Below are 25858 nucleotides of genomic sequence, written 5' to 3'. Positions count from 1 at the left end.
TGGCAACCCTAAGGCAAATATATGAAGCAAAACCTGCTCTATATTCAGAGGGTTCCGTCTGAAAAAAAACTCTGCAGGGGGGCTTATTGTTGAGTTCTGAGGATCTGGATGGGGAAAATGTGCGTCTGAATGGCAAATCCAATGCAAAACCTCCCATTCATAAATGGCCAATAACCCCCCATGCAGAGTTTTGAATCAAACATTGCTTTCCCCACCCCCGAGCCCCGACCTCCTCCTCGCCGCCCGCCTTGGCGCTGCCGGCCCTCGAGTGCTCATTCAAAACCCGGCCGCGCTGTGAGGGGAGGGGGAGGGTGGCGCTTTACCTCACACACCACCTCTCTTGTGTGTGTGTGTGGGGAATAAACCAGAAATGGGGCGGTGAGGAGAGGCTTCGTGGTCGACTTTTGGTGGGGGTGGAGTCTCCTCTGCCGGCACGCGGGTAAGTGGCCCGGGACGGGACCGAAAGTCCAGACGGGCGAGGCAGCGACGGATGGAAGAGGTGGAGAGAGAGCCAGCCCGCTTCCCGAGGGACGGGGCGAGGAACCGGCAAGCCGACAGAAGACGGAGTGCAGAGACGCGGCGGCGCGCTGCAGCACCCCAGCTGTAGCCCCGCCGCCCGGTCGCGCCTGCGCCAATCAGAGGACTTGGCTGGGGGCGTGGGGAGGAGGGCAGGATGTTTCAGCCCTAATAAGGTCTTGGGGGCGGGACTAGAGGGAGGGCTGAAACATCCTGCCCTCCTCCCCACGCCCCCAGCCAAGTCCTCTGATTGGCGCAGGCGCGACCGGGCGGCGGGGCTACAGCTGGGGTGCTGCAGCGCGCCGCCGCGTCTCTGCGCTCCGTCTTCTGTCGGCTTGCCGGTTCCTCGCCCCGTCCCTCGGGAAGCGGGCTGGCTCTCTCTCCACCTCTTCCATCCGTCGCTGCCTCGCCCGTCTGGACTTTCGGTCCCGTCCCGGGCCACTTACCCGCGTGACGGCAGAGAGGGCTACGCGTGCCAGGTCGGGCACGCGTGCCATAGGTTCGCCAACACGGATCTAGGTACTTCATTATGCAAACATGTAAATTTACAAGAGGCAGGTTTAAGGGATCTCAATATTTTGAGTATGTTGAAAAGACAGGAATACAGTTCATAAGAGCCTACGTTTGTAGTCCCATTTCTCACTCCTGGCTCCACCCTATTGCTTCTTGTCAGGAACGCTGCTCTATTCCTATAGGAATTATCCAGTTTTATGAGATTACCCAGGAAATGCAGCAGTAACTCAGTGCAATAAACTGGAACAAAATGTGTTCATGATCATCTGACAGGCTACTATAGCTTGCTATGCTATGGCAAGCATTATGCATGCAGTGCAATGTGCATAAGCTCTAATTAAGCTCTGATTAATTTGAAACATTGCTGCCAAGGATAGGATGTACACCGAGTATTTCACTGGATCAGAGCTGATAGCTGATTGAACTGATTCATTTTCTGATAGTATTCTTAACTCTAATGTTTGAGGAAAGCACAGGGCTGTTCTTAGGGGTGTGCATTTGGTTATTTCCAATCCAGTGACCCAAATTCCCTGTTATGTTTCCGATTGGAAATAGCCGAAACAAATGAAGGCACTCTAAAATGTTTTGATTCTTGAAATGAATCTCCTTAAATCTCAGGGTTGTTTTGGCTTGGGCAGTAGTCCTGGCTGTCAAGAAGTCGCAGGGCAACCCTTCCTTAGTGGCAGTGGCAGTAGTACAATTAACAAGTCTGGAGTGTGAATCCTCACAACCCACCCCGGTAGACTGCCACCAGCTCCTTTTCTCAATCTCAAAAGCAGTTAGAAGCCAAAAGAACAAGCCTCCAAACTTCCTGGAAGTTTAATTGGTGAAACCGACCTTGCAAGGTATACCACCTGCAACGTGAGTTTAACACAACAGAGTTCTGGTAGGTGTGCCATCTGGGTTAAGGTACTAGAATTAGATTGAAGCCACCCTGAAGATAAAAGAATCAAAGTTAAGGTAATTTATTTAATAGTTGTGCTGTTAACAAGTCAAAATACATAAGCAGTGAGACAGCAAAATAAAGAAAGCTAATTGCAAAGTTTCTAACTACACATTGAGCAGGCTTGGTTCAAAACTTGAGCCAAAGTAGGCAGAGTTTCAAAATTCCAAAAGACATAAATGTTACATTCTCAGATGGTTTCTCAAAAGCTGAAATTCTCCGGCACAGAATCAAAGTTTCAGAGTTTCCCTGGCTCTGGTCGAGAGCAGCTGGACATTCTTAGGGCCAGGGATCACCAATAGATTATTTCCTGATGAAATAAGGGGGGGGGGTATATGGGGAGAGGTGGTCTTGAAGATACAGTGGTCCCAGACCATTTAAGGCTTTGAAGGTTATTACTGAATTCATGCCTGCATTCCAGGTGTTACCCTAGGATTGCCAGGTTCCGTTTCACCACCAGCGGGAGGTTTTGGGGGTGGAGCCTGAGGTAGGCAGGATTTGGGGAGGGGAGGGACTTCAATGCCATGGAGTCCAATTGCCAAAGAGGCCATTTTCTCCAGGTGAACTGATCTCTCCCGGGTTGAGATCAGTTGTAATAGCAGGAGATCTCCAGCTATTACCTGGAAGTTGGCAACCCTATGTTACCTTTTAATATCACAAGTATAATGCCTTGTGATAGCCTGAAAAAAGGATATTAACAGGAAATTTCTTGACATTGACATCCAAATACCAGGTCTCTTTCTCGGTAGGCAAGCCCATCCTCAGTTCTATACCTGGGGATGTGTGTGTCTGTTTCTATGGCCTGTGTGTAGTATAGGGTTGCCAACCTCCAGGTACTAACTGGAGATCTGCTATTACAACTGCTCTTCAGCTGATAGAGATCAATTCACCTGGAGAAAATGGCCGCTTTGGCAATTGGACTCTATGGCATTGAAGTCCCTCCCCTCTCCAAACCCCACCCTCCTCAGGCTCCGCCCCCCAAACCTCCAGGTATTTCCTAACCCAGAGTTGGCAACCCTAGCGTAGCATTAGTTTTCCTTCTATGTTTGTCTAGATTGTCACAGAAAATGGCTTCCTGACAACTTCCTCTTTTATTAAGGAACATGTAGTATCCCGGGGGGGAGGTGGAAGGAAAAATACCTGGTGAAATTTTAGAAACCCAAGTGTGAGGATGAATAGGGTTTACTCTTAAAGTGAAATAGGCTAGTATTGGACATTGGTTTGCTACAGTTCAGCTGATTTGGGGCTGAAGGGCAAGAAGAACTAGGGTTGCCCACTCCGGGCTGAGATATAACTGGATATTTTGAGGGTGGAGCCTGAGGAGGGTAGCCTTTTGGAGAGGGGAGGAACTTCAATGCCATAGAGTACAATTGCCAAAGCAGCCATTTTCCTAATTCCTCCCAAATGCCAGAGTTTTACGTTTTTAAAAATTTACATAATTCACTTTTTAAAATGTACTAATTTATAATCTACCTTTCTCATTATGATTCAAGGTGGATTGCTGGATGGGATGACAGGGCAATAAAAAGCAGTAATAATACATACAAGCAATACCACAATGCAATACATAGTTTAAACAATGAAAAAAACAACCTGGATTTCAAAATTAGAAAATAATTAGAAAACAGCATGATACATACAATAAACAATACAAGATTTTAAAAAAAAAACCTGCTTAAAATGTTCGGACTTTAAAGTCAGAACCCTGAACAATTCCGGTTGACTGCAACCCAATTCCCCTTACTTAAAAAGTTCCATTCTGGCCAATTCCATTTTGCTACAAACGTATTTATCTTAAGGGATACATAAGTATATTGGAAGCAAAGCAAGGAGTTATGCATAATAAGCAAATCTATGTGCTTAGTTTTCTTGGCACAAAGGCGAGATCACCTGGGTGCAGAATTTGGGTTTTCTAAAGTCAAGGGATTCAGAGTACACAGAGCCCTGATGAATAAACAATGGCACTTTGCCTTCTCTGCTCAGGGCGTAGAATGCTGTGTCTTGCCAGGACTCTTTACTGGCTCAGCTGGTGGAGATTACATGAAAGTCAGTTGATGCTATGCAAGAGCCAAATAATTTTTTTCCCCTCTGGGGATGGGGGAGGGAAGGACCAATCTTCTATTCATAGACTAAAAAAAAAAAAACTATACTAGAATCAGACTAAGCTTTCGCTGAACAGTTTTGAAACTATCCCAAAGTGGCTCAGCAACTCGGCCAAAATTAACACTCCATGACCAAAAACGTCCACGGAAAGCACCATCGGAAAGGCATCAGGCTGCAGTTGCTTCCTGTAGAATGCTGTTAGCATTTGAGATCAATGTGAGGCCCAGCAGAATCAAAAAGAAGAAAAAGAAGAGTTGGTTTTTATTTGCCAATTTTCTCTACCTTTTAAGGAGAACCAAACCGGTTTACAATCTCCTTACCTTCCCCTCCCCACAACAGACACCTTGTGAGGTAGGTGGGGCAGAGAGAGCTCGAAGAGAACTGTGACTAGCCCAAGATCACCCAGCTGGCATCATGTGTAGGAGTGGGGAAACCAACCCGGTTCTCCGGATCAGAGTCCACAGCTCTTAACAACTACACCACGCTGTCTCTCTAAAAAGTTCTTAGAGTTCAACTCTGCTGTTCCTTTTATTTCAACCTTTTTGATTTTACAAATATACAAAAACAAAACAAAACACGAGAGTACATCAGAAAAGACGGAATATACAACCACCACCATATTCCATTTTAAAAGTCGAGACAAAATTACAATGAGTTAATACCTGTCACACCTAGAGGTGTGAACTCTCAACTCTTTGAACCATCTTATCAAGCTTTCCATTCATCATCAGGCCCAATCAATTATTTTTCCCCATGAAGTTTCTGTAGGCGTAAGCACTGGCTGGAATTCTGACTGTTCTGTATATAGATTACCCTTGTGGTGAGCTACTCAGGGACACAGAATAAAGAAAAAAAGGAGCATTCTACCAGCTTCCCTTTGGGCTCCACTCTCAACCAGTCATTTGGTTCCCACTAAGCTGATCTTGACCTGACCTGGATGGCCCAGGCTAGCCTGATCTCTCTTGTGAGATCTTGGAAGCTAAGCAGGGTCGGCCCTGATTAGTACTTGGATGGGAAACCACCAAGGAAGTCCAGGGTTGCTACACAGAGGCAGGCCACCTCTGGATGTCTCTTGCCTTAAAAATCCTACAGGGTCTCCATAAGCCGGCTGTGACTTAACAGCACCTTCCACCACCAAGCTGATGTTGCCTGCAGTATGAGCCTGAATCCAGCACAGAATTCCTGTGGGCAGGATTTCTGACTGGGAAGTGAGTCTTTCTCACCTCTCCCTTCCTGCTGCAGTCCTGGACACCCGACAAAACACTGTGCTAGATCTAGGGTTGCCAGGTGCCCGATGGTGGCGGGCAAACCCCCGGCAATTCGCCCCTCTGCCCGCCGACCACCTGAGGGTCGGCGGGCAAACTTGCATGTGCGCGATCACACACCGCACGCACGGCACTTCCGGTTTACAACTGGAAGTGCCGCCTCATGAGGGGCACTTTTTAGTTTGAGTGGTAAAGGGCCCGACCTCAGCCGGAGGAGAGAGGGGACCTGGCAGCCCTAGCTAGATTCAAGCCAGGGGTCTTTGGCATGGGCCAATTCTGGCCTTGTTCTTTACCTGTTCTTCCATTGTCTCCCAGCTTCTCTCCAACCCACCTAGTAATTGAGCATTCCCATTTACTTGCTGCTTCTCCCACTGCCTGCAGATTCTTTTAAGTCATCCTCTCAACATTAACATCTTCAGAGGTTCTTGCAATTGTTGCTGCCCCTGTTTTGACTGTTCTATGAATCTGTCCCAAAGCTTGATCCAATACAAGAGGGGGGAAAAACCAGATTTTCTTAGGTGTATTGTCTGGGGTACCCACCCCCCTTGCCTGTCAGAACTGTTGAAAACTTGACTGGCTTGAAACAGTGAATGCAGAGTAATTGTATGGCATAAAGAAAATCTTAAATGCTAGATTATGTTGTGACTGATACCTTTTTTCATACTCTCACGCTACAGAGTGCTAAGGCATTAAACGCTATGCAATCACTATGATTGATTTTACTAAATACGCTGCATTCTTTGGGACAGAAAAGCACAGAACTTAAGCATGATGGGCACCTTTAATAAAGAAGCACATCGTGCTTTTATAATCTGCCTGGAAAAACTAAATATAGCGCCAAACCGCTTGCAGTGATCACGACTGACTTGTAGTCATAGAACTTCAGGGACACATAATCCCAGAAATGTGCGTTGACTAAGTAACGGTCCCCTCATCATCAACCCTGGCCCCAAATTTCTTGAGCTTCTGAATCTCTTATCTTTTATCTAGCATGTCCAAAATACAAAAAACAAATCCGACTTTCAGAAAATGGCCGCTTTGGGAATTGGACTCTATGGCATTGAAGTCCCTCCCCGCTCCAAACCCTACCATCCTCAGGATATGCCCCCCCCCCAAAAAAAAAATCTCCAGGTATTTCCCAACCCAGAGCTGACAACCCTAAGTCTGTTCAATAAATGCAGGGCTTCTTTGTCACAGTACTCAACCAAGACTGAGTACCAATACCCTTTTTCTGGGCTCTCCAAAGGTCTGATCCTTGCGTGCTGGCATTTTAACAAAAAAAAAAAAGTACTGAATTAAAGATAATATTTCTTGGAGCGCTGTCAATTTTAGTAGCTTGCCATGAAAAGTAAGGCAATATAACGGACAAAGTTCTTTTTACGCAGTCAGGGTGTGTGTGTGTAGTATAACTGGAAAAATTTCCCAAAAACATTTGCGATGGCCAAAAAAGAGCGTGATCTGATTTTATCATGTTTATTTTGGCATATATTTAGGAAACAAAATTTAATAAAGTGCCTCATGTTAATTTTGTGACCCAATAGCAACAGACACTTGAACTAGTGTGGTTTAAATGCTACGTTCAGACAAATGCAAAGCTCCATGAAGAAATTAGTTTTATGAGAATAGTACTTGTAAAAAAGGCAATATAGCATTTACTTCTCCTTATGTCGTTTCAATTTAAGAAAACCCCAAAGGTACCAATAACTGTTGGAACGTTCAAGGAACTGTGCATGAAATACCATGTATGTGGTTTTCTACTCACCTATTTCAATACAATTCAACACCCTTCCACACTTCACTGTCACTCTCTGTAGCATTACCTGTTAGTTCCGTATCAGACCGGTAATGACAATGTTCCTTCCACCATGGGGAAGGAGGCATATAAAAAGAACGTTAGTTTTGGCTGTGCAGATTAAATCAAAACCAATCAGATTAATTACTTTGATTTTCTTTTTTAATCATTATACGTAAATGTATTTCTCATTTACTTGAGCCTAGGCATCATCAGCTGAAGAACAATAATGACAACTTTGAAACTGCTAGGCTTGCCTAATAGCGTAGGCAACGGCATTTGTTCATTGTCATTCATTTTATGAAACAGTGGATCTTGAGAAATTTTTAAAAAATTCCATAGAAAAATAAAGCTCTAGACGTTACTATGGAAAATTTTTAACCGACACCTCTGTAATACTGGCGGTAGTATATAGGGTTATCAACCTCCAGGTAGTGGCCGGAGATCTCCTGGGATTACAACTGTTCTCCAGGTGGCAGAAATCAGTTCACCTGGAGAAAATGCCAGCTTTGGAAGGTGAACTCTATGGTATCATACCCCTTTGAAGTCCCTCCCCTCCCCAAACCCCACCCTCTTCAGGCTCCACCCCCCCCCCCAAATCTCCAGGAACTTCCCAACCTGGAGCTGGCAAACCTAGTAGTATAATAAGCTTTAAAAGAAAAATAACATGAAAGTCCATGAAAATGGCAGGGCATTGTTGCAGGAGGTGATAGTAGCTTCTCCCAGCCCGTAAGTGGTTGATGCAAGGATGTGAGAAAGTATGCAGAACAATTGATTGGTATGGCCACAGGTTTGAGCTGTTTTCACATGTAATACTCAGTAATTCAAATATTTTAAAGTGACTCTGCTTTCTGTCTTATATTAAAAACATCCACACAATGCCCACAAAAGCCACAGTCCAAAATAAAATTAGGTGCAATTAAGCTCGTTGATTTCAGCTACTTTAACTGTGGCTAAGTTTGTAGTCAAATAATGGTAGAAATAGCAATGAGCTTGGATAAAAAGATGCCTCCCTTTAATAGAGGCTTAATGGGATGTTATTTACCAGGTGATGTTATTTACTTCAACTGCCCCTTTCCACATAGTGTGTGTGTTAAGTGCCATTAAGTCGCTTCCGAGTTATTAACGACCTCCAAAACGTCCTTTCGTTAACAGTCTTGCTCAGGTCTTGCAAACTGAGGGCTGTGGCTTCCTTGATTTAGTCATTCCATCTCTTGTTGGGTCTTCCTCTTTTCTTGCTGCCTTCAACTTTTCCTAGCATTATTGGCTTTTCCATTGACTCTTGTCTTCTCATAGTGTGACCCAAGTATGATAGCCTCAGGGTATTATCGCACCATGTCTGGGAAATGAGGGGAAAAACACCTAAAGAATGTTCGTGCTCCATGCGAGTTGTTATTTTCCTCCCGCACTTCTGTCCGTTTAACGTCCAGAGACGTCTCTGAAACGCTTGCCTTCTGAGCGCACCTCCAATGAAAAGAGCGCTCCCAAGAGATAAGGGGGCGTGGAGGAGCGCCGCCTAATCGTGACGTCGCTTGGGCTTCCCTCCACCTCCCACCTCCCCCCTCGTCATTTCAGAACGCCTGCGTTGTATCGTCAGTGCATCCGTACGATAGGGCAATGGGCTCACCCCCCCTTCCTGTAGTTCTCGCACAAACCTTGGCGTTGGCCAAGGATTTGCTGCTCTCTAGTTGCACGTTTTTCTCATCCGAATTCTCAAAAGTCTGCCCAGGGGCTTATTTTTGAGTTCTGAGAAATCGGATGGGGAAAACGTGTATCTAGAGAGCAGCAAATCCAAGGCAAAACCTCCCGTTGGTCCAAAGCTGGAGGATGTGAGGGTGCTGCTTACATTATTTGGAGGGTAAGAAAGTTTATTTTCCCCTCCACTAAACATGAAATTCCAGTTGAGGCGAGGGAGAGAACAGAAAATTCACCATTGTGATCTGGAGGGTGCTCGGCAAGACAATCCACCCGCTCAAGCTTGAGTGATGGAACAGTCCAACCACAAACCAATCAAAATGAGTGTGCACAGCTGAAATCGTCCCTACTGTGATCCCGTAGCCTGTGCTCTCCCACCCCCTCCCCTCTCACTGACCAGGAAGGGAGGAGTCAGAGGCAGCTGGGAGAAGTGGGCGTGGGCAGAGGGAAGGGTGCTCAAAACGTCTTGGCGTTATCGCACCCAAGGAGAAAACGTCATGGGAACGGGAAACCGGCTATTATATGGCTCCAAAACGGCTTCATGATGAGAACGGGAAAATGTGGTGCATGGGGGGGAAGGAATGCTCCGGTTTTAAAGGGTTCAGAAACGTTCCCTGGAGTGAGTGCGATAAGCCTCTCAGTTTAGTTGTTTTAATTTATAGGGAGAGTTGATTTAGAACCCACCTATTTGTGTTTTTGGAGGTCTACGGTATCCGTAAAAGTCTCCTCCAACACCACACATTAAGCCTCTATTAACAGTGCAGGACATTTTTCTCCAGACAATTGGTAACCCTAAATAGTAAAGAGATTATCAAAGATTATTGGCATGCCATGTAAAAACACTTTCCAGCTTCTCTTACTCATATTAACTTGATATGATGCCACCACAGTTGAGATGGCACAGTGAAGTAGAATCAGTGCTGAGTACAAAACATCAAATTGCATGTCTTCTTTAACTTCTGCTTCATCAATGGTCATAAATTTATAATAAAATGTAGTTTTGGCTCCAGTTTAGTGATACTAGAATCTTAAATATACAAATGCAAAAAATGATAACATGTGCAGGTTTGGGGCTTCTGTTGTTGAATAGGAGCTGGCATTTGTGATGCTATATGTTTCAGTCTATTGGAACTCAGAGGTTAGGTCGTATTTAAATCCAGATTTAAATGATTAACTGTTTTAGGACAGATGTTGACAGATTTGCAAATCTTTTGAATTAGCACCCTGATCTTCTGAGAACAAATTATCTTTATTTATTAGATTATGGCACCAAGTGATAGATCCTTGTGTTGGCATGGATCCAGAAACCTCTGAGGGAAATATACTGATCTAAAGAACCTCTATTTTGTCTTTTTCTATCACTGCCTACAAGACGGACCTTGTGAGATATCAAAATTTAAACTAATTTTGTAATAAGCGCCACACTTATTCACAGACACTCTTCCTTTTCAATTAAGAGTGAATTAACCTCAGTTTGCATTCATTCATCCGGTAATGGGATTAAGCTAATATGAGATAAACTGCTCTTAATTCAGAGAGACATTCCACAGGAAGCTTATCTGATTTAACACAGTGGCTAGAGAAATGGAGGAGATTTCTCCTAGATGTTTTACAAAAGAAAAAGAAAACATTATTTGAACTAGGGTAAATATATAAATTTAACTTGATTTTTCAATGGTGTTTGATCATCTAGAAATCCTGTTACCAAATTGGCTCTGAAGTCTTTCCATATTTAGAATTGTAGAATCATACAGTTGGAAAGGACCAGCAGGGTCAACTAGTCCAACCCCCTGCACAATGCAGGAAATTCACAACTGCCTCCCTGCCCCCGACACCCCCAGTGACCCCTACTTGCCCAGAAGGTTGCCAAAAAAATAAAAACCCTCCAGGATCTATGGCCAATCTCACCTGGAGGAAAAATTACTTCCTGACCTCAAAGTGGCAATTGGCACTACCTTGGACATGCAAGAAAGGGCCACAAGAGTCAAATACTGATGCAGACCTTCCTGCCCTCCTTCTCATGATCTACCTAAGGTCATAGAATCAGCATTGCTGACAAATGGCCATGTAAATTGCTTGTAGTAATTTACTTAAAAAAATAGTTTTATTGAGTAGTAAAGTCATGCCTTCCTTGCTTCTAACATTTCTTAAAAATCTACTGTGAAAAGATAACATGAGTTTACTGCTACATTGAACCAGTGGTATGTCTACTCGAGAATCACATTTTGCACAGTGCTCAGTCAATCGCCTTGGAGGTCCAGCAAATTGAGAAAGCCATGGCCTCTATGCCCTGTTTGTTAGACTTCCTGGGCAACTGGTGGCCATTGTGTGAAAAAGGATGCTGGGCAAGATGGACATCTGGTATGGTTCAGCAGGGCTCTTATTTTCAGGCTTAGAGTCCAAGGCCTTCCCCGATCCCCTGATCTTGCCTCCTAGCACTGATATTCAGAGGTCTGCTGCCTCTGGATGTGGAGGTTCACCACAGCCATCATGGCTAGCAGCCACTGACGGACAGACCTAGCCTACATGAATCTGTCTAATCTCCCTCTGAAGCCATTCATGCTTATGGCCATCACTATGTTTTCTGGCAGCGAATACAACAATTGCTTTATTTTGTCCATCCTGAATATAAGAAAATATAAACATTTGATAACCTTTGAGGGCTAAACTAGCCTTTCCACTGACCCAGTAATCTTGGATAGAATCAATCTTACAAATACCACGCTCTATTTCCATCCCTGCGTAGAAGCCACTGCTGCCAAAAATTTAGCCACTGCCCTAGTAATTGCAGGATTGGTATCAGCAAGCAGGAAAGGCATGGAAACAAGGGAAACCTTGGAGACTATCACCAGCTGTATCCGCAGATCTCTCAAAGGGGCAGTCAACACACAATCAAAGAAACTAGGGGATAAAGTTTTAGTTCCCACATGCATGTAATCTATCTGAGTAGGGTGCTCCCTGGAATCTACCCACCAGAATAGCAAAGGGGAAAGCATTTAGCCTAGCCAGAAGAGGCGAATACGGCAGGGAAGCCAGTGCACAGTAGGCAATACTTAAATATGTTCCTAGAGTGACCAGAGATGGTCACTAGCTGGTGACCAGAGATGGATTTAGGGATGGACACTCCATCCTCTTCTAGGTCGCAGGCTGAGGGCTTAAAGAGCTGGTTGTGTTTTTGAGGGATGGAAACACGGGAAGCTATCTTTAGCTGACCCCTTGGGTGTTTTGGCATTTATTCTAATGTGAATGCTTCAGTATACATTTGAGGTCATAGCTCAGCATGTCCTGGAACACCCCCCCCCCCAAAAAAAATGTCGTACCAAAAGGTACATGCTTGTGATTAAAAAGAAAAACATTCTCAAAAACAAACACCTGCAGTCTCTAGGAGTCAAACTCCTGGAGGCCTCAATGGACAACTGCCATATAAAAACTTTGAGCCTCATCCCCCAAATGGGAGCAAAGCTGCAAAGAATGCAGAGATGGGAAAGGCAGAAATGGCAGTGAGCAGAAGTGCACACGGATGAATGAAATGAGTCAAAATGAGTGTTTTGATACTGACAGCCCATTCCTTAGGTTGGGGGCTGTATGGGCTTAGGAGGCGGCATGACCCCTACGCCAACATCCATGGTACTTGCACCATGCAAACTGGCTAGGGTGGCCAGATCCCCCATCACCCACTGGCGGGAGGTTTTTGGGGTGGAGCCTGAGGAGGATGGGGTTTGGAGAGGGAGAGGACTTCAATGCTATAGAGTCCAATTGCCAAAGCGGCCATTTTCTCCAGGGGAACAGATCTCTATCTGCTGGAGATTAGCAGGAGATCTCCACCTGTATTAGCAGGAGATCTTCACCTACTACCTGGAGATTGGCAACCCTAAAACTGGCACAGACACTAGCGTAGGGGCACTTACGCTGGCCCCCTTGGACTGTGGCGGCAGCGTGGCCCTTGGACGCCAGCGCGGCCTCCCAGCAGCGGCCTCCTGGCGCAAGTCCTCACGGTGGCATCCCAGGTGGCATTCCTGGGGCATTCTGGTGGGTGGAGCTGCCTCGGCCCGGGAACTAGGGTTGCCAACCTCCAGGTGGTGGCTGGAGATCTCCTGCTATTACAACTGATCTCCAGCCGATGGAGATCAGTTCACCTAGAGAAAATGGCCGCTTTGGCAACTGGTCTCTATGGCGTTGAAGTCCCTCCCCTCCCCAAACCCCTCCCTCCTTAGGCTCCACCCCAAAAACCTCCCACCGGTGGCGAAGCGGGACCTGGCAACCCTACTGGGAACGCCACCACCACCTTTTTGGTGGCGCAACCACGCTGTCCCTGGCCACTGCAGCTCTCCGGAATGGGCTGTGACTAATCCATGGACAGTTATATCCTGAAATTATATATTGCTCCAATTATCCTTTCCTTCTTGGGGGTTAACCTTTTTTAGAAACCCGGTCTCTTTGGGTGCATTAAAATAAAAAAAATAAAAACTTGTCAAAAAAGAAGAAAGGGTGACAGGCAGGCACAGCTTACCAAAACAACTGGGTTTCTTTCTATAAGTAGAAAATAAAATCACAGTTCCAGGCAGAGGATGAATTGGGTTTAAGACATATGTAGCGACTCTAAAGACCTCCTTGCTACAAAACTGTTCTGGATTTAGGCATTCAGGTTTGTCTCTGCTGTTTTATTTCCTCAATTAAGTTTATTTTTTTTCCCCTGAGGCTTCCTGTTTATACAGAATCTAAATATGTTTAGTGTATGACTTGGTGACGCTGCGGGGTCTAAAAATACTGCCTCTCTAACAGCATGCTATGAGTGAAAAGGATGCAGCTCATGGGGAGAAATGACACAAATATCCTGCAGGTTTTTCTCCAAAGTAGTATAAGCTTACAGAATGGGCATGAAGTTTACATAGTCAAGAAGAGTTGGTTTTTATATGCCGACTTTCTCTACCACTTAAGGGAGACTCAAACCGGCTTACAATCACCTTCCCTTCCCCTCCCCACAACAAACACCCTGTGAGGCAGGTGAGGCTGAGAGAGTTCTAACAGAGCTGTAACTTGCCCAAGGTCACCCAGCTGGCTTCGTGTGTAGGAGTGGGGAAACCAACCTGGTTCACCAGATTAGCCTCCGCTGCTCATGTAGAGGAGTGGGGAATCAAACCCGGTTCTCCAGATCAGAGTCCACCGCTCCAAACCACTACTCTTAACCGCTACACCACACTGGTAGTGACGCGGAGGCAGGCAATGGGAAACCACCTCTGAACATCTCTTGCCTTAAAAACTTTAAAGGGTCACCATAAGTCAGCTGTGATTTGATGGTACCAAAAAAAGAGAAACCACATATGTGCTAACTGCTATGGTAGATTTCTGAGGCAGTCCTGAAGGGGAACTTTGCAAGGTTACCTCCCCTCCTCCTGATATACTTCATATTCCTCCTCCAATGTAGAATGGAGGGGTGGAGGTGTTGTACTTCTTGTGGGATCAAAACAGTACCAAATATAAAATAGAACAAATCCATTTACTGCCAAAGACAGTGACTTGCATACAGAAAATCTATGTGTTGATACCACAATAATAAAAGAAAAGATACTGCAACTGGAGTAGCAGGGAAAGCGGGGAAAGCATACATTCTTCTTCTTCTTCTTCTTCTTCTTCTTCTTCTTCTTCTTCTTCTTCTTCTTCTTCTTCTTCTTCTTCCCTGGTATTTTTTGGAGATTGCCCATCCAACCATGCTTAGCTTCTGAGATCTAATGAGATCATGCTAGCCTGGGCCCATCCAACTCACAAAGTGGTCACTGACAGAAAATTGACATGATGCTTCTCTGACGGTTCCAACCCTCTGTAAGCCTGGGAATGTTTAAATCTGCTGTTGACTTCTAATATAGGTTTTTGAGTTCTGAGTTCTCCTGGAAATGAGGATCTTAAATGTTTTGTTACACTGCATCTGCCAATCAAACTTTGGACTCAAATTCACCCCTGACCTAGATAGCCCAGGCTACCCAAATCATGTCAGCTCTCAGAAGCTAAGCAGGGATGGGAGACCACCAAGGCAGTGCAGGGTTGCTGTACAGAGGCAGGCAATGGCAAACCACCTCTGAACATCTCTTGCAATGAAAACTCTTTGGGGTTGCCATAAGTCTGCTGCAACTTGATGGCATTAAAAAACACCCTATAAACATGTCAATCTGCCTTATACTGAGGCAGACTCTTGCTCCATTTAGCTCAGTATTTTCTGCTTGGACTAATGGTGGCTCCCCAGGTTTGTAGGAACAGAAGTATCTTGCTGAACACCCTTAAGCTGAATCTGGAACATTCTGCATATGCTCTGCCCTCTGAGTCATAGCACTATTAAGCTTTTTTTGTTCAGGAATAAATACCAATGAATAAAAATAGGTTGTGTACATAGGATTGCAGGCCTGGGATTGAATTCTAAGATGCCTTTGCATGAATGGAAGGCACGTCTGCTTGGGGGCAAGGGGTGATCTGCAATTGTGCAGGTTTCTCACTCGAGATGTGCCCTTCCACAGTACGTCTCACATGGTTCCCCAACCCTCAAGAGGGCCTGACTACACATTACATTTTACACTTATTCTGCACCAGGACTTTTAGTCAGGAATCAGCTATGAATTACGATACAGTAGTTGTGGGAGGCAGGAAACATCCTGTTTGTGAGCAGAACTCACAGATCTTACGATCTGGCCCATTGTTAACAGGCAGTTATTATTGTTGCTGCAGTAAGTAATGTGAGAGTGTTCAGGGATTCTTGCAGTCTGGTTAAATATATTATTACTTGGAGGCCAATCTCATTGAATTTCCCCCAGCTAGCATTTTAGGCTTACTCTTCTCACCTGTTCTGCTTTTTCCTTGCCAAATATTTGTTTAATTTTTCCCATAGAGAGGCACAAATACTCTAGTCAAGAATACTTTGGGGATGAAAAAGAATGAAAGAGCTCTTAATTAACAGGGCAGAGTTACTCCAGCCTAAGCCTTTTACAATAGGTACAACAGCAGTTACAGAGAAATCAATTGTCTCATACTTTGAAGAGATGGAAACAGCTAATAAATTATACTGGCTATAATATGCTACGTGGATGATCGTGGATATGTATGTATGAATGTATCTCATGAGGGGAGGGGAGGCAGCATGGTACAGCTCAATCTCATCAGATCTTGGAAGCTAAGCAGGGTCGGCCCTGGTTAGTATTTGGATGGGAGACCACCAAGGAAGTCCAGCGTTGCTATACAGAGGAAGGCACTGGCAAACCACCTCTGTTAGTCTGTTGCCTCAAAAACCCCATAAGGGTTTGCCATAAGTTGGTTGTGACTTGGCAGTACTTTACACACACACACACACACAAAATAATGAATGAAATCAAATAGTTTTGTTTTGGTTAAATCCCAGTTTAGAACGTTTAATAGGATGCTGTGTCTGAACTGATTGCTTTGGCTACTTGTAATGGTAAGGGTCTGTTCTTATATCACCACTATATAATGTGTCTCATCTTTTGCAGATGACAGAAGGGAGACACTGCCAGGTACAGCTGCTGGATGACAGGAAGTTAGAGCTGCTGGTTCAGGTAAGACTCTCGTGAAGGTATCTGCTATAATTCTTTCTGGTTTATCCATCAACTGCATTTTATTTCCCTCAGGGTGGTATACAAGGGTTTCCGGTCCCTATTTTTTATCCTCAAAACTACCCTGTTCAGTAGGTTGGGTTGGGAGATGGTGATGAGCCTACGGTGATCTAGCAAGCTTCATGGCAGAGAGGGGATTTGAACCTGGGACCTAAACCATACTGGCTGTCATAACATGGCCTTATGCCCTTCCCAGTCTATTTCAGTGGTATATCAATGACTCAAAAGGTCTTACTTTGGAAAAAAAGTTGTGGATTGACCTGCACAAAATCCCAAGTGGGATAAATACCAGCTAAGCCCACAGAAGCAATGTTCTGTGCTTGGGCTCAGTTTCACAGTGGCTAATGTTTGAGTAAGAGAAGGTGGACAAGAAGGTCATATTGAGGATGGTGCCGAGTTGTTTTCTGTTGCCCAAGAAGGTCGGACCAGAACCAATGGGTTGAAATTAAATCAAAAGAGTTTCCATCTAGACATTAGGAAGAATTTTCTAACAGAGCGGTTCCTCAACGGAACAGGCTTCCTCGGGAGGTGGTAAGCTCTCCTTCCCTGGAGGTTTTTAAGAAGAGGTTAGATGGCCATCTGTCAGCAATGCTGATTCTGTGACCTTAGGCAGATGATGAGAGGGAGGGCATCTTGGCCATCTTCTGGTCACTAGGTGTGGGGGGGAGGTAGTTGTGAATTTCCTGCATTGTGCAGGGGGTTGGACTTGATGACCCTGGTGGTCCCTTCCAACTCTATGATTCTAAGGAGACTGTGTTAACTTTTACATAATCGGGGGGGGATTCCACCCTGGGTTCACTTTTGGGGCAGAATGGACACTGTAGTGGCTCTACAACTTCAACTTTTTAGGACGTTGTTGCATGCATATTGATAAACAATGTCTTAAAAGTTCAGGCAATTTCCACTTTTCTGTAAATGGAAAAGCACCATGACATTGAACAACCCCAGTCATCTACTCCTTTTGCCTTTGAGGTGCTGTTTTACCCCAGCCAATATTAAAAGTACTTGAGGTACCATGCATTTTTGCAATTGAAAACTGATCCATTGGAGTGTTATCGTTGTCAGTACATTGGCACAGATAATGGGGCTTCAGTGGAGAACATTTACCTCACCATGGACAGACGTGTGCTTGGTGTAGAAAATAACTTCCAAATACCAATAGTATTGGTGATGAGCTATGATTAGTTATGAGAGCCAGCGTGGTGTACTGGTTGAGAGCAGTGAACTCTAATCTGGAGAACTGGGTTTGATTCTCTGCTCCTCCACATGAACAGCGAACTCTAATCTGGTGAACCGGGTTGGTTTCCCCACTCCTACACTTGAAGCCAGCTGGGTGACCTTGGGCTAGTCACAGTTCTCTGAACTCTCTCAGCCCCACCTACCTCACAAGGTGTCTGTTGTGGGGAGAGAAAGGGAAGGAGATTGTAAGTCAGCTTGATTCTCCTTAAAGGGTAGAGAAAATCGACATATAAAAACCAACTCTTGCTTTTCATCATCGTTTATGTGAAAATATATTATCTAGTCTCTGGGTGTTTGGGTATTGTGCAACACTCCTCTGCCAAAAAGATGGATTTGTGTATGTGTTGTAGTTGATAAAGGAACAGATTAACCTCTTTTGCATTGACTGGCTCCCACCATATTGCTTGGAGTAATTTTAAGTGAATAATTTGAAAACATCTTTTAAAAAGCATTTTCCTCCTGCCTCTTCTGTCTTCTGTGGTGACAGAAAAGGGAGAAGAGACCTTTTTTCACCCCTTTCTCTGTGTAGTCCTCGGACCCACATGGAATTAGTCTCCACGGATCCGGTAGTGTCAGGAATCAACATTCCTTGAGTCAGAAAGGACTACTTGAGGGAGGGGAAACAAGGAAGAGATCTGAGGTCCCTGTGCCCATAGGCTGCTGGATCCAACCCTCTTTTTATTATACGATTCACTTATCACAAACTTATCTGGGCTGCAGAGGGAGAAAGATCTGCAGATGTGGGGCTGAAAATCCAAAATTGTCAGTTTGCTCAGGAAAGCATGGACCTATTGGGATAAATTTTAAAACACAATACCCCACTGCAGCCGCTACAACATCTGGATCACAGTACCATGTGGGAGTCATTTGTTCAAAGAAGGAAGGCTTAGACCCTCATATAATCAATATAATTCTTTTCAATAGCCTAAACTTTTGTCTCGGGAACTGTTGGACCTGGTGGCTTCACATTTCAACCTCAAAGAAAAGGAATATTTTGGGATAACATTTATAGATGATACGTAAGTATCTACTGATTATTTTTACCCATTATTTTTAATTACTGCAGCCAAAAAAAAAAAAAAAAGATTTGGCTACTGAAAAATTACTCTTGAATGGTTTCAGTAATAATGTACCGTAGTCTTAGATAATAATAAAATAGAATGACACGAAGTGAAAATTCCTTTGAAAAGGTGAAAATCCTTTCAATTTGCTGTACTTTTGTTTTGTCTGTATCTCTTTAAGTCTCCCCATTGACTTCTGGGTCTTGCCAGGGAGTTAAGCAATTCCTACAGACCAGTCTACTGGTGCTTCCACACATGCTGAATAATGCACTTTCAGGGTATTTCAGCCATCATTTGCAAGTGGCTTTTCCTGTTTCGCACAGTAAAATCCAGTTGCAAAGCACATTGAAAGTGAATTTAAAGTGCAATATTCAGTGTGTGTGAACACGTTTCCCTCCTTGATTTGGCCCCCTAGCTGACTCATCTGCTGAAACAGAATCCCACTCTATCTGTGACCCCCCAGCTTAAGGGACACATATGCGAAGACCTGTGTGATAAGCACAGGGTAACTATCACAGACCCAGGTATTTGTATCTATCCCAGCCAGTCTTTCCTTCAGTCTGTGGTAATCATTGGAACCATCTAGCAAACCCCAGCGGGTATGCCATCACATATTGTAGAGTAAAAATTCACCCACATGATTACTCTACTACATCCACATAGGTTAAAAAAAATGCATTCATCTTCAGATATAGCTTCTACACATGGAAAATTATGGTTTCTGCACATAAGCTTGTTACAAAAAGGAGAATTTGAAATGGTGATGGCATGGAATAAGCTCACTTCTCTTCTGTACCATGTAGCCCCCGGGCCAGTCCCCCTTCCCTGTAGGATTCCACCCACAGGTTTGCCTCTTTCCATATACAAGTTGGGAAGTCTGTGGTGGGAAGGAAGTAGCTTGAGGGAGCAGTTCGAAGCAGGGGTGTTGTATGTAGGGGAAAAGTTAAGACCCTTTTCTATACTCCCAGTCCTCCTCCAAAAGTTGCAGTCTCCAGGATTTTTTTTATACACGTTATGTATGCAATAAATATTTTTACCATGACGGTGCTGGATTTTTGTTGCATGCTTTCTTAGTCAGAATTTATCAATTATTTTATTGATTTACTTCATTTATACCCCACCTTTCTCGCCAGTGGGTACCCAAAGCGGCTTATGTCATTCTCCTCTCTTCCATTTCCCCCCCTCACAACAATTCTGTGAGGTAAATTAGACTGAGTGTGTCTGACTGACCCACAGTTACCCAGCAAGCTTCCAAGGCAGAGTGGGGATTCAAACCTAGGTATCCCAGGTCCTTATCCTGCACTCTGACCACTATACCACACTGGTTCTCTGTTATTATCTTTGCTACAACTTAATTCTCTCTCTGAAGATTTCAGTGTTGTCATTAGTGTATTTTTGGAAGAACTGGCCCGCCTGGGAAAATCTTCCTGGAAAATAGAAGGGGCTTTGTTTTTTTCATTCCTCACCTGCATTCTTCACCCACAAATGGAAAATGCGTTATTTTTATAAACTCCTATGGGCTCTGTCTACATGTTTTCATGCTGAACTCCCCCACACACACACATACACACCCTTGTTGGAGCATTTCCGCTTGACGATGTTGACAAAATTATTTCATGGGATGTGGTGTCCTCCGATACAAAGCAGTTATTTCTGAAACTTTGGAGAAGTTTTGGAAGCTCTTGACAATGCATGTTTTGGGGAATATGAGTTTCCAACCTCTAGAGGGCAGTCAAGCCTTTTCTCTTAGAACTTTCCCCCCAAGTTTGTTCTCATCGTATTAGCAATTCACTGCCTGGTTTCTTTCTCTCCTGTTAAACCCGCATGGCAAACTGTGTTTCTAGCAAAGACTTTGTGACACAAATTCTATTTAATCAGTGACCTGCTAGTTATTAATGAATTATTGCTTCTGTAGAAATGTTTTCTTTCTGCTAGAGTTTTTCCTATGCCCAGGTGCTTTCATGCATTCCTTATACGGTAATCCATTATAAAATAACCCTTTAAGATGGGTCAGTAATGCTAGCTTCACAATTGAAAGTTTTATTTAGAAACACAAGACTTGTTTGCGCCTATTGGATTTTACTGCACAAAGGAATTATTTCAAAAGGAATGCACGGAGTGTCGTTTTATGAAGCATCTGTGTTGAACTCTAGTGGAGTAATTATATTCACTTACCCCTTATATGGGTGACAAGCAAGCATACAACCATTTTGCCATGTCCCAAACACAGCCAACATTCCTATCTTTGAACCTTCGGTCTGAATTTTGTCTGAGTCGATGTATGTCTCAAAATGCTCACCTGCTTGCTTCACATAGCACTCAAGAATAGGGTTGCCAGCTCCAGGTAGGGAAATACCAGGAGATTATTATGAGGATTCCAGTCAGGACAGGAATTTGTCTTCAGCATTTTTAACAGGATCCAGTTTTTAGGTCAAAAGCCTCAAGAGGCAGAGCCTGACATGATTGACAAGCTGACACTGGCAACCAACTTTGCTTCTTTAGCTTGAATTACGATGTGCAGGAAAGCTATTCTTTCTCAATAGTGTACTGAATTTTCTTGTAGCTTGGAAAGAAGGCAGCTGAGAGACATGATAGAGGACTATTAAATTATACATGGTTTGGAGAGAGTAGACAGTGAGACGTTTTTCTCCCTCTCCCATAATACTAAAACACGGGGTCATCTGCTGAAGCTGGAGGGTGAGAGATTATCTGAAGAAGTGAGCTGTGGCTCACGAAAGCTCATACCCTACCAGAAAATATTTTTGTTAGTCTTTAAGGTGCTACTGGACTCTTGCCCTTTTTGACTAGATAAAAGGAAGTATTTTTTCACACAACGCATAGTTAAATTGTGGAACTCCCTGCCCCAAAATATGGTGATGGCTGCCAACTTGGAAGGCTTTAAGAGGGGAGTGGACATGTTCATGGAGGAGAGGGGTATTCATGACTACTAGTAAAAATGGATACTAGTCATGATGCATACCAATTCTCTCCAGGATCAGAGGAGCATGCTGAATATATTAGGTGCTGTGGAACACAGGTAGGATGGTGCTGTTGCAGTCATCTTGTTTGGGGGCTTCCTGGAGGCACCTGGTTGGCCACTGTGTGAACAGACTGCTGGACTTGATGGGCCTTGGTCTGATCCAGCATAGCTTTTCTTATGTTTTCTTATGTTCTTATTTATTCATGGGCAACCAACTTTGCTTCTTTAGCTTGAATTACGATGTGCAGGAAAGCTATTCTTTCTCAGTCTGTACTGAACTTATCTTCCTTGTATTTATTCATTACAGAGGTCAGGCTATCTGGCTACAGTTGGACCACAGAGTTCTGGATCATGACTTGCCCAAGAAACAAGGTCCGGCCACTTTGTACTTTGCAGTTAGGTAAGTATTAACCACGTGCAATGTTATAATGCAAAATAAACTCGAGATATGAAATTTGAAATTGTAAGAAATTGGTATCCAATTTTTCATAATTGAAGGAGAAAAAACATGCTCTGGGTAAAAACACACACACACACACACACCTTTTCTGCTGCATTTTTTGAGTAATGGCATATTATATGAGTAATGGCATATTATAAGGACTGCCTCACACATCCCTATCGCTTCCGAACATGACATGCTATGTCATGTTTCAATTCTTTATTTAGACCTTGGTCTGATTACTCAAAATGCCAGATGTAGCTTTCTCTGTGTGTATGTACACATTGAAAAGGCAGATGACCAAAGCACGCTGAGGAAAATTAGGTACTGTTATACATTCCAGTGGGGCAAGTCTATTAGTCTGTTGCAGGGTAAACAAAAGAAGACCTTTGCAGCAGCATAAAGATGAAGAGCTATATTGTAGCATAGAAATATCACAGCCCAGACCTTCTCACCCCATGTTCATGCTTTTCTTTTCCTGGTGTGTATATAAAATTGTGTTGACTGAGAAATCACTTTACCAACCTAATGAAGGGGACTAAAGCATGATAAGGTTGTTACAGTGGCTACCAATTTGCTTCCATGCTTAAGTCAAGGTGTTGATCTTGACAACTGTGGACCCTCATATCTTCAAGACCAGCTCACATGAACACATGAAGCTGCCTTATACTGAATCAGACCCTTGGTCCATCAAAGTCAGTATTGTCTACTCCGACCGGCAGCGGCTCTCCAGGGTCTCAGGCAGAGGTCTTTCACATTGCCTAGTCCCTTTAACTGGAGATGCCGGGGATTGAACCTGGGACCTTCTGCATGCCAAGCAGATGCTCTACCTCCGAGCTATGGCCCTTCCCACCCATAAGTGCCCACAAGGCAGCTACTATCATCAGACCAGGGGTGGCTCTTACCCTACTTTGGTCTGTATGAACTGTTGCTACTTGGGTCCTGCTGCACCTATGCTGTGCAACAGGCTTCCTGAGGATGTGAGAAGGGCCTTGAACCAGGTTTCAGAGGCTCAGTAAAGCAGAACTCTTTCATCGTGCTTTCAGTAGGCCAGGAGTCAAGGTTGTGGCTTCCTTCTTTTCTGTCTGTATTTTCTGTCAATGGGTTATTGTATTTGTTTTAATCTAAGCAGGCGTGAGCTCCATTGATCACAAAATAGCAGGATATCAATAATAAATGTGTTCATCTTTAAGGTGCTGGAAAATTCTTCTTTTGTAACACCACAAATTACACAAAGCCTTATAACAATCACTATACATGTAAGGACTCTTCCCCCACTCAAAGAGAAGCAGCAGAAGTTGGAACTCTCCATAGGTTTTGGAGCTGCTCGGATTGTATTCATTCCTTTCTTTAGTTTTTAGCATTTACCTTGAGGCACTGGATGAAAGCACCACAGCTAGCAGACTAGATCTGCAAAATCCAACACCTGGAACTTTAGCTGACCTGAATAATTTGTAAGTCATCAAATATGCCAATGATACCACATTTCTGGCAGGAAATAGCAAAGACTTGAAACGACTACTGCTGAAAGTTAAAGGAGAAAGTGCCAAAGCAGGACTACAGCTAAACATCAAGAAGACAAAAGTAAGGACTACATTACTCAACTTGAAGATGGACAATGAGGAAATTGAAATTGTTGAAGACTTTCTATTCCTTGGCTCCATCATTAACCAAAAGGGAGACTGCAGCCAAAAAATCAGAAGGAGATTGAGACTAGAAAGGGCAACCATGAAGGAGCTAAAAAATATTCTTAAGTGTAAGGATGTGTTACTGTCAACCAAGATCAGATTAATTCATACCATAGTATTCTCTATTACTATCTATGGGTGTGAAAGTTGGACAATGAAGAAAGCGGACAGGAAGCAAGTAGAATCCTTTGAAATGTGGTGTTGGAGGAGGGTGTTATGGATACCGTGGACTGTCAAAAAGACAAAACAGTGGGTTCTAAATCATATCAAGCCTGAACTCTCCCTAGAAGATAAAATGACTAAACTGAGGCTATCATACTGTGATCATATTATGAGAAGACAAGAGTCACTGGAAAATACAATAATGCTAGGAAAAGTTGAAGGCAGCAGGAAATGAGGAAGACCCAACATGGGACAGATTGACTCAATAAAGGAAGCCACAGCCTTCAGTTTGCAAGACTTGAGCAAGGCTGTAAACAATAGGACATTTTGGAAGACATTTGTTTTATAGGGTCGCCATGAGTCAGGAGCGACTTCATGTCACTTAACACACACACACAAGCATCAAACTGAACACCAGCCAGATACCATGGCCCACCAGGAGCCCAATAACCTTCTAAGTTTTTTGCAGTTTTCCTGGGAAAAGAGGAACTAGGATGATGATTATGGGACTTTTGAGCACCCAACAGTTCCCCAAACATTGTTGGGCTGAGTTTTCCCACGATAGGTAACAGGTTGGATAGACCTGCTATAAATCTGGATGACAATTACAGCTCAGAATATGTTTCTAATAAACTACCTCTAATAAACTTTTAATAAACTACCTCTAGCAGTTGCTTGGATGTAGTCTGGAAGCTACCTATAGGTGAACCCAGTCAAAGCAGCCAAAGAGTGAGTGCGCAAGCCAGTGAGTGCACAAGCCATTAGAAAGGCTTTTCTGTTAAACATAACATCATTAGTCTTTATATTGTCACCTTTAACATCCCAGCAAATGAAACTTTATTTGGAAAAGCACAAACCTGCAAAGGTGACACAGTGGCCTAAATTAGTACAGCAGACTTGCATGTTATGTGCCATGATGCAATTCAATATGTTGCGTAGTTTGCATAAGTAGTGGAAGTCTGACTCTTTTTGGAACAGTGACAGGCAGCGACCGCAAAAGATGACGGCAGGAAATACACTGGTCACCGTCTTCATCATCCTTATCTTGTTTGTGGTTTTTGACTTACGCAGCACATTTGGTGGTGATAAGAATGTGCAGTGCATACTGTAGCATAGAAGAAAGAAGATAAATCTAAAAGAAATAAACACTTTCAGTCTTTCACTTAACGAATTAAGGTTGAAAAATAGGGAAAGTAAGTACGTATTCAGGATGCGATTAGGATTTCCAGTTTCTGCAAGCGACACTATTGCCATACCTTTGACAGCTGAAGGAATTCTAGCATGTGTGTCTTGCCTCACCATCACAATGCATCATGCGACAAGCTGGACCTTCCAGGATTTCCCCTGCTATGCAACTATTTATTTCTTTATTGCTTCCAATTTCTATCCTGCCCTCCCCAGCCAAAGCCAGGCTCAGCGAAGGGACCAACATTAAAACCATAATATAAAAGACATAATACTTATATATTGAAACCAATAAATATAACCATATTGAACAGCATAACCTTAATAAAACAACAGAAGGCCAAATCGAATATTTCCGTACATAGTTCAAGTAGCTGCCAAAGGTCAAAGAAAAACCTTATGCAGCCAGAGTTCACCAGTAGTTGAATTTAGGAGGGCCAGCATGGTGTAGTGCTTAAGAGCAATTAAGGTTGCCAGGTCCCTAAATTGGTTTGGGACCAATTTACCTGAAGCACTGTGTACTCCCTTATGAACCTTCCCGACCACTACAGTCAATTTTGAAGGCCCTGCTTCAGGTGCCCCTGCCTTCTGAGAATAGGTAGGTGGCAACCCAGGAAAGTGCCTTCTTGGTCATGGCACCAAAGCTCTGGAACACTCTTCC

The 25858-nt window shown here is 43.8% G+C and overlaps 1 protein-coding gene across 1 annotated transcript in view; it reads left to right on the top strand.

Moving 5' to 3' along the window:
• Positions 1-25858, top strand: part of FRMD4B (FERM domain containing 4B) — a 167981-nt gene that overhangs the window by 17988 nt on the left and 124135 nt on the right. The window contains exons 2-4 of the mRNA XM_056851063.1: positions 16318-16383; positions 18604-18698; positions 22028-22120. Coding sequence (XP_056707041.1) covers positions 16318-16383; positions 18604-18698; positions 22028-22120 — 254 coding nt within the window. The remainder of the gene's footprint in view (positions 1-16317; positions 16384-18603; positions 18699-22027; positions 22121-25858) is intronic.

This window comes from Euleptes europaea, chromosome 1 (genome assembly GCF_029931775.1).
Source record: "Euleptes europaea isolate rEulEur1 chromosome 1, rEulEur1.hap1, whole genome shotgun sequence".
Classification (NCBI taxonomy): Eukaryota; Metazoa; Chordata; class Lepidosauria; order Squamata; family Sphaerodactylidae; genus Euleptes; species Euleptes europaea.
The sequence above is the reverse complement of the archived record's forward strand: the minus strand, read 5'-3'. Positions and strand labels throughout refer to the sequence as shown.